This window comes from Grampus griseus, assembly GCF_964374135.1.
Source record: "Grampus griseus genome assembly, chromosome: 13".
Classification (NCBI taxonomy): Eukaryota; Metazoa; Chordata; class Mammalia; order Artiodactyla; family Delphinidae; genus Grampus; species Grampus griseus.
In genome coordinates, this window is record NC_139007.1 from 22,471,747 (window position 1) to 22,486,517 (window position 14,771).

The window sequence follows — 14,771 nt, forward strand, 5'->3', positions numbered from 1 at the left end:
CCATGGGGGAGAGCTGTCTGAAGTAGAAGGAGAAAACTTTGATGCGGCTCAAAGGGAGTGAAATTGCAAACAGGTATATATTTACCTCTTGTATGACAAAGAACTGCTTAGTCCTCCAGTCTCAGGGCCTTTGCCCTCAGTCTGGATTCATCCTACCCTCCCCCTAGGTCAGATAACACCCGCTCACAAAAGTTCACCAACGATCTTCTTTTACTGGACAGATCAACTCCATCCTCCGCCTACCTGGCCTAGCACAGCAGGACCAGGAGCAACGCCTGGACCCAGGAGCAGCTCAGCAAAGGCACCAGGGGTTGCATGTGCTGCTCAGCACCATCCCGGCTGAGCAGGATCATGGTTCCAGGATCCCACCTCCCTCTGCAGCAAGGCAGGCAGAACCAAAAGCTATCTTTCCCTTCGGTAAAAGCCGGCAATCTCTGTCTAAAACAAACTTAAGCTAACCTGACAGGCAAGTTAACACATACAACCTTGAAATCAGATCTTTCTGTGCTATTTCCATGTGCCGCAGCGCCTGTTTTCATACTTTGAAACTGTGCTGTATGTTATTTCTTCCCTCCAGTACATTTCCCAAAGCACAGTGATCATCTTTCTTCTTATGCTACTGAGGAAAATCAGGCCCTAAATATCATTTTCACATTTCAGGCAGCCACCAAGTTACCAAGAATCTTAACTACTTTCACTCCCGATCAACCCATTTCTGCTCATCATCCTGACCTACTACCACACTACCCTTTCCCTAACTTGAACACACCAGGGTCCCACACACAACGCAGACTTCTCCACTGAGAGGCTTCATGAGCCTGGAAGCCGTGGGGCTTGGGGGACCCTCATACCACCTTCTGAACAGAAGAAATCACCCTCACCCTTTCCTTTACCAACAGTCTGAGGGGGACCCACATGAGCCCTGAGGGAACAGATACTCTCCACCTGCAAAACCAGGACAGGATCCTGGCTGTGACTGCTTTTTTGTCACTTTAAGTCATTCATATCACCACTCTCGTGTTTAACAGAGTAGACTCTAGAAGCAGAACGGGAGAATAAACTTCAGTTTCAACTTTTCTCATCCATAAAACTAGCGTAATAACTTCCACACAGAGCTCTCATGAGACTTTGTTACCTTAAGGTATGTAAAAAGCCAGGCAAAGTGATTGAAATAATGAAATTTCAGGCACATACAAAAGTGAGACATCAAATAAGGAAATGTTTTATCTGTCAGAATTATTTTTCAAGCTTATAATGACTCTTTCTGGATTTTTATCTTTTACTCAGTTTTTACCACATAAAATTCCAGACCCATTTTTACATACTGTATTTATGGGTACAGTGAGCTGAGGTCAAAAGGCAGAAAAAAATTATGCTTCAAGAACACAGTTTTACCTCTTTCTTCCCAAAGTCACCCCCGGGGTTCATGGTTGCCAAGATACGGAATTTCTTCCCAGCAGTCAACAGCTCTACCTCATTATCCTTGTCCTCTAGGTTGCCTTTCTCAGCTAATAACAGAGACTTTTCCACTTCGAGGACACTAGAAGAAAAATTGGAGAATGTCAGATTAGAAAAGCCTTCTGTATTCTATTTTGTGGTCTTCAGTGTTCTCAAAAAGAAAAAAAAAAGTCATCTCCTTTGCTGAGCTTTCACTTTAGTTAATGGTTTCCTGCCACAAACTTCAAAGTGAATAGTTATCCCTATTCCTATGTAGTGGAACAACAGTTCTGATCAAAAGAAAAAGAATTCCTTTTCCCACTTACGTCAAGACACTTGTTTTAAAAAATGGGAGCATAACTTCCCTGGCAGCACAGTGGATAAGACTCCACACTCCCAATGCAGGGGGCCTGGTTTTGATCCCTGGTCAGGGAACTAGATCCCACATGCATGCCGCAGCTAAGAGTTCGCATGCTACAACTAAGGAGACCACGTGCTGCAACTAAGGAGCCGGTGAGCCACAACTAAGACCTGGCACCACCAAATAAATAAATATTTTAAAATAAATTAAATAAAAAATGGGAGCCTAGCATGCAAATGTTCATGGCAGCATTATTCACAGATATAGAAACAACCCAAGTACCAAGAAGAGGTGAATAGATAAAAAAATATGGTATTATCTACACAATGAAATACTATGAGGAACAAAAAGGAACACACTAACGATATAGGCTATACTATGGAGGGACCTCAAAACATTGACGCAAAGTTAAAGAAGAGACCACTTATATGAAATCTCCTGAAAAGACAAATCTATACAGACATGAAGTGGATGAGGAGTTGCCTGGAGCAGGAGGTGGCATCAAAGATAAACTGTAAATGCACAGGAGGGATGCTAGTGGGATGATAAAAATGTAAACTGAATTGTGGTGGCTGCAAAACTCAGTAAATTTACTAAAACTCGAATTAGGGGACGTCCTGGCGGTCCAGTGGTTAGGACTCTTGGCAATCGCACTGCTGGGGCCCGGGGTTCGCTCTCTGGTCGGGGAACTAAGATCCCACAAGCCGCGCGGCGTGGTCACCGCCCAACTCCCCAGCCCCCCCCACATAGAAACAACCCCCCCCCCAAAAAAAAGAAAGAAAGAAAAAAAATAACTTATTGAATTATACATTTAAAACATGTACACTTCATGATATGTAAATTATACCACGATAAAGAGAGAAACACAGGTATTCATCAAGATTCACACTGATCTGAGGTTTTCTGTTTTGGGTTTTTTTTTTTTTTCTTTTTCTTTTTGACCGGGCAGCTTGTGGGATCTTAGTTCCCCGACCATGAAATGAACCAGGGCCCTCGGCAGTGAAAGCGTGGAGTCGTAACCACTGGACTGCCAAGGAAGTCCCTGTTTCGTTTTTTCCCCCCCAGGTTATTTCCATTTATTTTACTTTTAGTAATATAATTTTTTTCCTATCTCATGACTGAACACCTATTTTGAAGAAACAATGGTTTATTTTTCTAATCAAGTGACCAAGCTGCTGAGTCTTAAGGTCTCAACAAATGCTGCATCTTACTATTTTCATTGCACAACAAGACTTATTTTGATTACTCTGGTAAATAGCAATTTTGCTTCTCCAGTGGTTCTTATTTGCCAGTCAGGACAGATGGCTGGTTCACACGGCGGCTACTGCTTTCGGGCGGTTTCTGTTAGGTGAGCCCTCATTTCCGGTATCTCATCAGGGATCCGTCCATCAGGACTTATCTACGTGGTTGGCCAAGGCATCCTGCACTGGCTATCAGGGCTTCATTCTGTTGAACAGGATATTCCTGAAATCTCATTGATATCCTTCGTGTCATTTTTAAACATTTCTGGAAGCAATGTTCTGAGCAGGTGAGGTCACTTCAGGCTTTACTTCTCTTGTCCTGAAGTCTTTTACACTGCAAAAAGCAGGTTTACCGTAGGCTTACTGTGTAGGTTTTGAGAAACTTCTTAAACTGTTTTATCTGATCAGATTTCAGTATTTGTGCAGCCATATTCTTTCAGTACGTTCACTAGTCACCTTTTCTGATGCATGAGTTTCCTTTCTGTTCTGGAAAGGCATCTTTGCTTGAATGTCTCCAGCAAAGCCTGATTTCTTACTCAAGCACATGCTCTCACATCCGACACCAGTATGCGGCTAGGGGGCTATGTGGCCAGCCAAGTCTGGTGTGGAGGGTCAGCGTCCTGGTCTGGGGTTTTGAGAGGCCTTACAGCTGTAACATCCAGGATTTTGATTCTAGTTCTTTGAAAAAAAAATTAAGATAATGGCCACATAATTTGCCTTAAAAAAGAATTTTAACTTGGGCTTCTTTGTTTTAGCCCTATCCTCCCATAGTCCCATCTTTCTGATTATTCATAGCTAAACAGAAAAACTAGGTCTCTTAAAGACACTGAGTGCTAAAGCCAAAAAAAGCAATAGCTCATCATCATTTTCAAACATTTACTGAATACAGTGTACCTATGAAGAACATTACTGTGCACAAGAATTAATATCTATAAAATCCAGACCAGCAAAAGCATCAAACACAGGGTAAACCTCTTACGCTCGTGTACCTGTTGAGTCTTTCCAGGACAGAGTCGTCGGCTAGGGAGATCTCATCCAAGAGGAAAAAGCCGTCCTCCTTCATGGCCAGAACCAGAGGCCCATCATGCCACTCAAAGAGTCTTGATGTGTCAATTTCTTCCTACAATTTGGAAAAGAAGAGGGTGAAATTAAAGGGCAGGCGGCTCCACAAGAGCCACTAGCTACACACGTAGCTAGTGGGCGTCTGCTGGAGTTGCTCTGCAGAAAACAAAGACTGGAGAACAGGAATGGATCTCGCATAACAGGATGCTTGTGGAGGTCCCTTGTAGACCAGTGAAAATCTGAAGATAAGGTATGTATCAAACCTGTATGCCCCACCAGGAATAAAATCCCACAGTTGACTCTCGCACAGAGCTCACTGCAATTCTTTAAATGAACATGTTATCATTTGCTCAGGACAAACCTTGTCATTTGGCTTCTGTCTCACGGGTCGCAACCCCCCCAAGAAGTCCGACGTCTCCATGTGTAAGTGGCAGTTGACTGAGTATAATTTCTGCTTTGCCAAGGCCGCAAACACTTGACAGATAGTAGTTTTCCCACACCTGTTAAGAGATACACACCAGATTAACAAGGAGCATGAATTCCAAATACACACCCACGAACACCCCAGTCAACAAGAGAGGGGAGCTCTGGCCACAGACACTGCTGGCCAACACAGGGCATCTAGCCACACAGGGCGCCTGCCCCTTGGCTCAGTGGGCCCTTCCCCAAAACACAGCACCCTACCATGTCTCTTATCCAGAAGGGCACACACTGCATGAACTCTACTGAATTGAACTGAACCCTCAAAACGAGTTACTGTCTCCCCACTTTACCCAGTGTCTCCAACCAGCAGCACTGGTTCACCGAATTCCAGCGCCCTTCCCACCAGCATCGCCAGTCTCCGCATGCCCTTGGTCCACACGACGTGGCTGAATTTAGCCTCCAATGTGGATATCTGAGTAGACAATTTACCTATCAAAGGCAGAGTACATATTTAGGTTCTAATATGAATACAACTCAATTTATTCTCCTCTGGATGTGATGGCCTACTCACTCAGCAATTTTAGGAGATTTTCTTTGGAGAAGAGGGATTGAGGACACAATTTTTTCTTGAAATGTTTTTCAAGGACTTCTTGAATCACATCAACCTCCTCCTGCTTCCTGACCCGGCCTGCCAGAAGCATAAAACCTTGAAAGAAAAAGAAAAGGAACCGTCAAGTGTCAATACCAAGGGACACGGATACTATGGAGCATTAGCTGCTGGGAAGAGGAAACCTGAAGAACTACTTTGGAAAACCAGGAGAACTTACTACAACTAACGATATGCCTGCCCTCTGCCTTGGCAACACGACTTCTAGGTAATCCAACACAAATGAACTCACGTGCACCAAATGACACTCAGGAATGTTCAGAGCAGCTTTTCTTTCTAATAGCTAAAAAGCAGAAATGACCCAAATGTCCATCAACAAGAGAACAGACAAACATATCACGGTATCTCCCATACAATGGGTTACAACACAGTAATAATTTAAAAGGAATGAAGTCCTGATGTACAAAACAGCATGGCTGAATCTCACATTAGATTGAGTGAAAAGAAGCCAGACACAAGAGTACATACTGCATGATACTATTTAGATGAAGCACAAGCTCAGGCAGAATCCATCACTGGTGACAGATGTCAGAGCAGCGATTATCTATCTCTAGGAGTTAAGGCTGGCAAGAGCCATGAAGGAATCTTCTGAGGTACTGGAAATATCCTAAATCTTTCCCGAGGTGGTGATTTACCTGGGTACCCACCTATGTAAAAATATATTAAGCTGCACATGAAACAACAGAGCACTTTACCCCCTTTACTGTTACATTTTATGTTATACCTCGATAAAGAAAGTTTAAAAAGGGGGCTCCTCCCTGTACTCTTTCCCAGCGAAGAGAAAATGTAACTCTCATGGGTTAGTTTTATTTCCTCCCCACGCTTAGTAACCACCCTGTTAAGGACTCATCAAGACTTTTCAATTCAGAAGATTCAGAAAGGCTTTCTATGCTAGCACAGAGAGGAACATACAAATTCTTCCCATTGATTAAACCAAAGTAAACAAACCTGAGTCTCAGATGACGTAACTACCTTGGCTCAGAACTCTGGTATTATCCAACCCGTCAGTTTTCTGTACGTCTCTAAGGCGCAAACATAACTCTCCATGGTCACCACAATGCAGATAAAAGGTGCTCAAAGACCCCCACCAACCACCTGCCTAAACTCCTAAAGGCGTTATGTCCATATCCTGACTCCCACAGGGAGCCACCTGAAGCTAAGAGTGAGAAAACCTTAGCAACCAAAACATAACAGCACAGAGGCCTGCAGAAATAGGACCACTTACAACATCAGTCAGGACTTGAGGGAGAACAGCTCTGTTCCTGCAATGCCTAGTAAAATATACATACTGACGACAATTTGGGCAAGATTTGTTGTAATAACACAGCATGCAATCTGCCCTACGTCCACAGTTACAGAGCATGTGCTGAGAGCATACCATCGTTGGCTAAGTGCTGCAACCAGTCATACTCTTTCTCCGTCTGCTCAGCCAATCTGTATCGCTCAGCCCATCGGAACAGATCACGGAGGGTGATGAAGCCTTGCTTTCCAGCAAACACTGAAGAACCTCTGCGATAGGACTATTAAAGGACCAAAACAAATGAAAAAGGGCAATGGCAAGCGTACAGTACAACTTATACAAAATTCCTGACAAATTTAAGCTCCCATAAAAATGATTCATTCCACTAAGATTAATTTTTCTTAAATGTAAAGGGACTGCAGGGCTTCCCTGGTGGCGCAGTGGTTGAGAGTCCACCTGCCGATGCAGGGGACGTGAGTTCGTGCTCCGGTCCGGGAGGATCCCGCGTGCCACGGAGCGGCTGGGCCCGTGAGCCATGGCCGCTGGGCCTGAGCGTCCGGAGCCTGTGCTCCACGGCGGGAGAGGCCACAGCAGTGAGAGGCCCGGGTACCACAAAAAAAAAAAAAAAAAAAAAAAGTAAAGGGACTGCAATCGTTTGAAGATAAATGTTCAAACCCATGTGTAAGTAAAAAACATAACAAATAATGGAATTCCATCTCATGTAACACATAGAAAACAATTACAAATAATAATACAAATAGTGGCAAACACGCAGGAAAATTAATCCCCCAGTGTGGGACCACAGTAGTAAGAGTGGCAATTATTAGCTTTCTAGGAAGTAATTTAACAGTGTATAATTCTGATAAAAACCACTTTTAACCCCATAAAATAAATGGGATATTCTTGGGACTTCCCTGGTGGTGCAGTGGTTAAGACTCCACGCTCCCAATGCAAGGGGTCCGGGTTCAATCCCTGGTCAGGGAACTAGATCTCAGATGCATGCCGCAACTAAGAGTTTTTGCATGCCACAACTAAGGAGTCCACAAGCCGCAACTAAGGAGCCCACGACTGCAACTGAGGAGCCCATCTGCCGCAACAAATAAATAAATAAATGACGAGTAAGTTCTGGGAAATCTTTAGGAAAAAAGGGGGGAGGGACATTCTTAAAAAAAAAAAACAAACTGTAGCTTTGTAGAACTGAAAAGGGAGAGCCACACATAAAGGATCTCTTTTAGTTATGTCCACTCAAGGATTACACCCATTTAAAAAACAAAAACTGCAGTTTGTTGATGCCAAATTCCAACCTAAGTAAAATGTTCCATATTATCCACAAGTAGGGAACTATCATCACATATAATTATCAGAAAAATTTTAACATGGTATTAAATTGCCAATTTACAACACAAAACCAAAAACTGGATATTAATGGAATGAGTTTTAAAGATCAGATCCTTACTCTGAAAAAAATAATAAATGGGTGGATGGGCTGTTTCTACCCCAGGGAGCCTCAGATTCTGACCACCAAATCTAATCAACACAGTCCATTTGAAGCTAAGTGATGGAGAGATGGGATACCTGAAGCTCCAGCATGACTTTAACCAACTTGCTGCAGTAGGAGGGTGGCAAGCTACACCGCTTGTGCAAGATTGTTTCCAACTCAGAACTAGGCAGTTCATCAAAGTGCAATTCCACAAATCGATTCCTGAAGGCTCTAGAAAGCATCTGGGAAATGCACAGAAACAACATGATACAAAGGACCTTTTCATTTAATTTCCAAAATGTATGCTCTGCTATTCACCACAAAAAGAAAAATCCTTCAACAGAGGTAAAAACATCTCAGTGTTACCAAGACGACTTTTCTACTCGATTCGGTAAAAAACAGGAGTAAGGGGGCAAATGCTACACACCTTTCTGCCTCCGTAAAGTCCTGGGGGATTCTGGGTAGCAAAAAGCATGAAGCGAGGATGTGCTTTAACAACTTCTTGTGTTTCTGTTATGAGCAATTCACGGTTATCATCCAACAGTCTGTTCAGTGCCTCTAGCACATCGGTAGGGGCCAAATTTAACTCATCTAAAATAATCCAATAGCCCTTTCTCATAGCATCAATAAGAACACCTTAGAGGAAATACATACTGAAAATTAGTGCATAAATTAGTCCAAAGTTTTTTTAAAAATGTTATATACAAATCAACAAATCCTAGATTATCATTAAATTTCAAAGCAAATTATTCTCTGCAGCTAGTCATGTCCCCAAATAATTTGTGGTTGTGAGTATCAAGGAAGCATAATTTTCAATTAAACATACTCCGTTTTATTTTTTATTATTTTTTATTTTTTTTTGCGGTACGCGGGCCTCTCACTGTGTGGGCTCTCCCATTGCGGAGCACAGGCTCCGGACACACAGGCTCAGCGGCCATGGCTCACAGGCCCAGCCACTCCACAGCATGTGGGACCTTCCCAGACCGGGGCACGAACCCATGTTCCCTGCGTCGGCAGGCAGACTCTCAACCACTGCGCCACCAGGGAAGGCCACTCCTTTTTATTTTGCACAAAGGGGGAGCCAAAGTTGATGAATATTACATTCACAACTTACTTTTTCCGCTGAAGTCTACTTTCATTTAAGTCACCACATTCTCATCTATTCTCAGCTTCCCTCTGTTCAATGCTTACCCCTCTTCTGATTCTCTAGGAAATGATGTAGTTCAACTGCACTCTTCAAAACTAGGCCCCAGGACTTCCCTGGTGGTGCAGAGGCTAAGAATCCACCTGCCAAGGCAGGGGACACAGGTTCCATCCCTGGTCTGGGAAGATCCCACATGCCACGGAGCAACTAAGCCCACGTGCCACAACTACTGAAGCCCATGCACCTAGAGCCCGTGCTCCACAACGAGAAGCCACCGCAAAATGAGAAGCCCACGCACCACAATGAAGAGTAGCCTCCGCAACTAGAGAAAGCCCGCGTGCAGCAACAAAGACCCAACACAGCCAAAAATTAATTAATTAATTAATTTTTTAAAAAGCAAAAAAAACCTAGGCCCCAGTCCTGTGTACAGCCAACAAGGTTCGTCTGGCTCAAAGGAAGCTGGGGCCCTAACCATCACCCTTTAACCATCACATAGCTCAGGGAGAAAGAAAAAACAGCTATTATGGCGTCCATCCTGTGCCTCAACTGGAAAGGATGAAAATTGTTTGAGGAGACCCAAGAAATAGAATTACAACCTTACCTTCTTTAAACATGAGCTTCCCTGAGGAGTCGGATGTGTAACAACCAATGTACTCCTGAATATCTGTGTGCTCGTGGTTGTTAATACGCACACAGTGGTTACCAGTAGCTGCGGCCAGCCACCGTATCAGGCTTGTTTTACCCACTGATGTCTCTCCCTGAATCAGCACTGGATATGTTCTTTAAAGGATCAGCCAATAAAGCAATTAAAAAGAGAAAAAAAAAGACAGAAACCAGAATTAAATCATGTAGTATTTAAAAAAGAACAACTATAACATTTAACATCTTCATAAGAGAACATTTTTATATACCCATGTACTACTAATAGAACGTTTCTTAAGCCCTGAGAAGTTTCTATGTAAAAATGCTTCCTCAGGGGCTTCCCTGGTGGTGCAGTGGTTGAGAGTCCGCCTGCCGATGCAGGCGACACGGGTTCGTGTCCCGGTCCGGGAAGATCCCACATGCCGCGGAGCGGCTGGGCCCGTGAGCCATGGCCGCTGAGCCTGTGCGTCCGGAGCCTATGCTCTGCAACGGGAGGGGCCACAACAGTGAGAGGCCCGTGTACCGCAAAAAAAAAGGTTCCTCAGAAACTACCGAGGAAAGTAATTCCAGCCTCTCTTGCACTAGTGAGAAACAGTAAGCGGGAGTAACTGTTACTCACTGAACAAGTAATGGGTAATGAGTATCCATCAGCAAAATACTAAAAAGCAACCTTAATGATGGCCAAAATAATCTGTGTCCATATTGCTCCCACCGAAGGTACAACTAGAAACGATGTTTTGTGTCTGGAGAAAAGTGACAGGATTGACTTAGAAAATAATTATTCACTCAGCCAATGAATAATAATAGAGCCCTTTGAAAGTTCAGCAAGTAGGACTAGACTTTCAGCAATGCCTATGCTGGTAAGACAACAGAGCAGTGTTAGAAAAGGTCCACACACCCTGCAGAGACCACTCGGACTATGTCTCTCAGGTTCAGCTTGACGGAAGACGTGAGGATATATGTCTCATCTATTGTAGGTTCCTTGTCTCCCACCGAAATCCAGTAGCCTTCCACCTGGATAAGTCGACCTCCTTTTGGTTCTGGAATAGGCTGAAAGACACAAGAGTTAGAGAAATAACCCACAGACCCACGACAGCTATGGCTTTCAGAGAGGGGTGTAAAGTGGGAAAAAAACTGTCACCAAGAATGCTGCTTGTTCTGGATGCTTTCAACATTAAAACCCACAAATGAACATGAAAAAAAATTACTTTGAGGAAGGAGAACAAAATGGCGACATGTACTGGTTTTAAAATTCAGGTGGGGTTAGGTAGATATGGGGGAAAACTTGAATGAAAATAATTTCTCAGATAGTTTATGACTCAGTTCTCTTCTCTCATCTACCAAACATCCCACTCTAAGTATTTTGGTCAAAAACATGTATTTCATACAAACCACATTCCCAAAACATAGCCAGTGTTGTATTGGGGCGGGGAGAGGGGGGCGTTATGCACTACTATGTTCTGGATCCCCTAGAAGACATTAAAAATAAAAGCAACCCTCCAGAGAAACTAATCTGTTAAGGATAATACTGTAGATGATGGCATAACCTTTTGAAGGTATGGTGGAAGTTAAGCTGATTGATACAAAACTGCCATTTTTATAGATCAAAAATGGTCAAATGGTGGTCAGATACATAGCTATAGAAAAGTGCTCTTCTAGAACATTTAGCCCCCTGACTTGAAGCCACAGTTGTAGGCACTGCTTTTAAGGACTTCTCAGTTGGGCAGAAGAGCAGTGAGAAAAAAGAACTGTTAAGCCACCATCATATATAAGCATGAGGAAAGCATACAAAAAAATAAGTGGAGGGGAATGGTAATGCGATAATAATCGAAGCAAGCTTGAGTATTTTCTCAGCATTGTCACAGTTTACCAAAAGTATATATTCGTGTGTTACTTGTATAATTTTTTAAAAGGAAAAAACATTGAATCCAAAGTACCCACAATCCCAATGGCTCTTTCTTCCTAAAGAGCAAGCAATAGACAAACAAGTCAGTTTGTGAGCCAGTTTCTCTCAGCCTCTTTCAATCCCATGTTATTTTGTGATTTCCTGTCAAACTGGAACGGTTATTGTGTATAATAGAAACAAGAAAAGGAAAGGGGAAAAAAAGCCCAACCATCAGTCAGAAGGGGGGGTGTGCAGATAAACTGTGGCACAAGCTTCCAATGAAATGCTATGTGACAATTAGAAAGCACGTCACTCACAGTGATCTGTGGTACAGACATAAAAATATATCCAGGATATAGTTAGGTTAAGAAAGGAAACTACAGAACATTCTTATGAGACGGTTTCATTTATATTACTTATATTACATATATACAGGCAGACCTTGGAGATTTTCCAGATTTGATTCCAGACTACGGCAATAAAGCAAATATCACAATAAAGCCAATACGGCAATAAAGCCAGTCACACAAATTTTTTGGTTTCTCAATGCATATGAAAGTTATGTTTACACTGTACTACAATCTATTAGGTGTGCAGTAACATGTCTAACAAAGATGTATGTATCTTCATTTTAAAATGCTTTATTGCTAAAAATGCTAACCATCACTGACAACATAGGGTTGCCACAGACCTTCAATTTGTAAAAAACTGCAGTATCTACTAAGTGCAATAAAGCAAACTGCAATAAAGTGAGGTATGCCTGTATTAGAATTTACCTTGATAAATCTACACACACATATATTAGAATTTGAATATATAAAAAAGGTTTTTTAACTTTTAAATATATATATATATATGTAAACACACACACACACACACACACACACACGATTTAGATGGAAAGGACTAACTATAGTGTTTAAATCTCCAAAGATCAGGATTATCAGGAATTTTCACCACCTATGTTAAAATTTTGTGGAACAAACTGACAACTTTTATAATTAGAAACAAGTTTTGCAAAAAAACCAAAACCAAAACCAAAATCAAAACAGCTAACAATTTGATATTTCAGCCTTTCATTTAAGTCAAAAATCAAAAAAGAACCTACCTGCTTCAGCAGACTTTTAACATTGCCAGAAACAATGTGCTGACAGATGAGCTTCTGAACTATTGGGTGTGATGCCCTGTCAAGCTGTGTTAAGAAACCCAAACAAAAGCCCTAGAGAAAACACAAATACATGTAACACTATTTATCCTTCTGCAATAACAGGCCAACTTATTTCAGAAACAAAATTCAACCTCTCGGGTGGCGCTGGTGCCCGGAACAACTTTTTTTTTTTAAAGAATGTATTTTTTATTATTTATTTTACTTTATTTTAATTAATTAATTAATTAATTAATTGGCTGCGTTGGGTCTTCATTGCTGTGTGCAGGCTTTCTCTAGTTGCGGCGAGCGGGGCCTATTCTTCGTTGCAATGCGTGGGCTTCTCATTGCGGTGGCTTCTCTTGTTGCGGAGCACGGGCTCTAGATGCGCGGGCTTCAGTAGTTGTGGCTCACAGGCTCTAGAGCCCAGGCTCAGTAGCTGTGGCGCACGGGCTTAGATGCTCCGCAGCATGTGGGGTCTTCCTGGACCAGGGCTTGAACCTGTATCCCCTGCATTGGCAGGTGGATTCTTAACCACTGCGCCACCAGGGAAGCCCCAGAACAACTTTTAAATGGGACACAATGGTAGAAAAAGGGCAGGGTAGTTCCGGTATGAAAAGTTCTGAGCTCATCTGACTAAACAGAAAACACTGGCAACCCTGGCATGGGCATCCCCACTTGCTCCTTCCCCATGGTGTGCCCATCCAACAAGCTCCCAACCAAACACAGACTGTACAAAGACCTCATAGAGCGAGCGCTGGATGTTGCCACACGGATTGGAGGCTGCAAATCGCAGGGCCCTACAGAGAGTCCGAAGGCTGTAGTGAGGTCTATGGCCGGTCCCATCCACCAATTTTGTCCCAGACTCCTTCCGCACAGCTGTATAGAACCTACAGAGAGGATGCAGTTCAAAAGATTTATTTTATTAACTAATAAGCCCTACTATTTTGCTGTTGTTCCCATTTCTCTACAAAAGGACCAAAAGGCATTTTTATAGATTAGATGGCCAAGCTTACATACAACTTCTTAGAGCATCAAAAATAATAAAATGAATATTGATCAATTTCCCTTAGGATGGAAAGAGGAGAAAGGTGAGATGTGTCTGATTTTTTAAGGGAATGGTAGTGAGATATGAGAGGCCCTTAGCAAGAATATACTGAATCCAAACACAGGGTTCCAAAGTCGGCTTTAATATGAGGGTCAAATGAAGTCCCTGGGTAATCTCTAATGGTGATGGATAAGCACACAGAAAACAAAGGTAATGGTATTTTAAAAGAAAGTCTACAGATACGGTTATAATCAACAATGACAAAATGTTAAAAAGCATGATGATATGGTGACCATTTCTAATTTCATTACTACATAATTTAGAAGTCCAGAAGATGACAAGAGGGAAGAAGTTTCAGACTGAAACATCAAGTGCAAATCTCAAAAATTCATGAAGGGCTTCCCTGGTGGTGCAGTGGTTAAGAATCCACTGCCAATGCAGGGTACATGGGTTCAAGCCCTGGTCCGGGAAGATCCCACATGCCGTGGAGCAACTAAACCCGTGCGCCGCAACTACTGAGCCTGCGCTCTAGAGCCCGCGAGCCACAAATGCTGAGCCCACATGCCGCAACTACTGAAGCCCACATGCCCAGAGCCTGTGCCCGAAACAAGAGAAGCCACCGCAATGAGAAGCCTGTGCGCCGCAATGAAGAACAGACCCCGCTTGCCGCAACTAGAGAATGCCCAACACACAGCACCAAAGACCCAAAGTAGCCAAAAAAAAAAAAAAAAATTCATGAAATTCATGATCATATGCCACAAGATCAAGTATAACCAAACATGTGTCAGAGATGAAACCCAAGGGACTTCCCTGGTGGTACAGTGGATAAGACTCCACACTCCCAATGCAGGGGTCCCAGATTCAATCCCTGGTCAGGGAACTAAATCCCACATGCATGCAGCAACTAAGAGTTCACACGCCACAACTAAAGAGCCCACCTGCCACAGCTAAGACCCAGTGCAACCAAATAAAGAGATGAAACCCAAGTTCTTGCCCC

General features: G+C 42.9%; 1 protein-coding gene and 1 pseudogene across 3 annotated transcripts in view; both read right to left on the reverse strand.

The window, feature by feature from the left end:
• The window catches only part of MDN1 (midasin AAA ATPase 1), a gene marked incomplete at its 5' end in the record, with an annotated part of 155,752 nt that overhangs the window by 88,714 nt on the left and 52,267 nt on the right, over positions 1–14,771 (reverse strand). For both annotated transcript variants that reach the window (XM_082669177.1, XM_082669176.1), the window contains 12 exons: positions 1,396–1,540; positions 4,029–4,159; positions 4,463–4,601; positions 4,875–5,013; positions 5,096–5,230; positions 6,570–6,711; positions 8,007–8,153; positions 8,339–8,547; positions 9,657–9,835; positions 10,596–10,747; positions 12,691–12,801; positions 13,469–13,616. In XM_082669177.1, coding sequence (XP_082525303.1) covers positions 1,396–1,540; positions 4,029–4,159; positions 4,463–4,601; positions 4,875–5,013; positions 5,096–5,230; positions 6,570–6,711; positions 8,007–8,153; positions 8,339–8,547; positions 9,657–9,835; positions 10,596–10,747; positions 12,691–12,801; positions 13,469–13,616 — 1,777 coding nt within the window. The remainder of the gene's footprint in view (positions 1–1,395; positions 1,541–4,028; positions 4,160–4,462; positions 4,602–4,874; positions 5,014–5,095; positions 5,231–6,569; positions 6,712–8,006; positions 8,154–8,338; positions 8,548–9,656; positions 9,836–10,595; positions 10,748–12,690; positions 12,802–13,468; positions 13,617–14,771) is intronic.
• Positions 3,194–3,469, reverse strand: LOC309831813 (mitochondrial import inner membrane translocase subunit Tim9-like; annotated as a pseudogene). The gene has a single exon. The product of its transcript is annotated as a mitochondrial import inner membrane translocase subunit Tim9-like (transcript).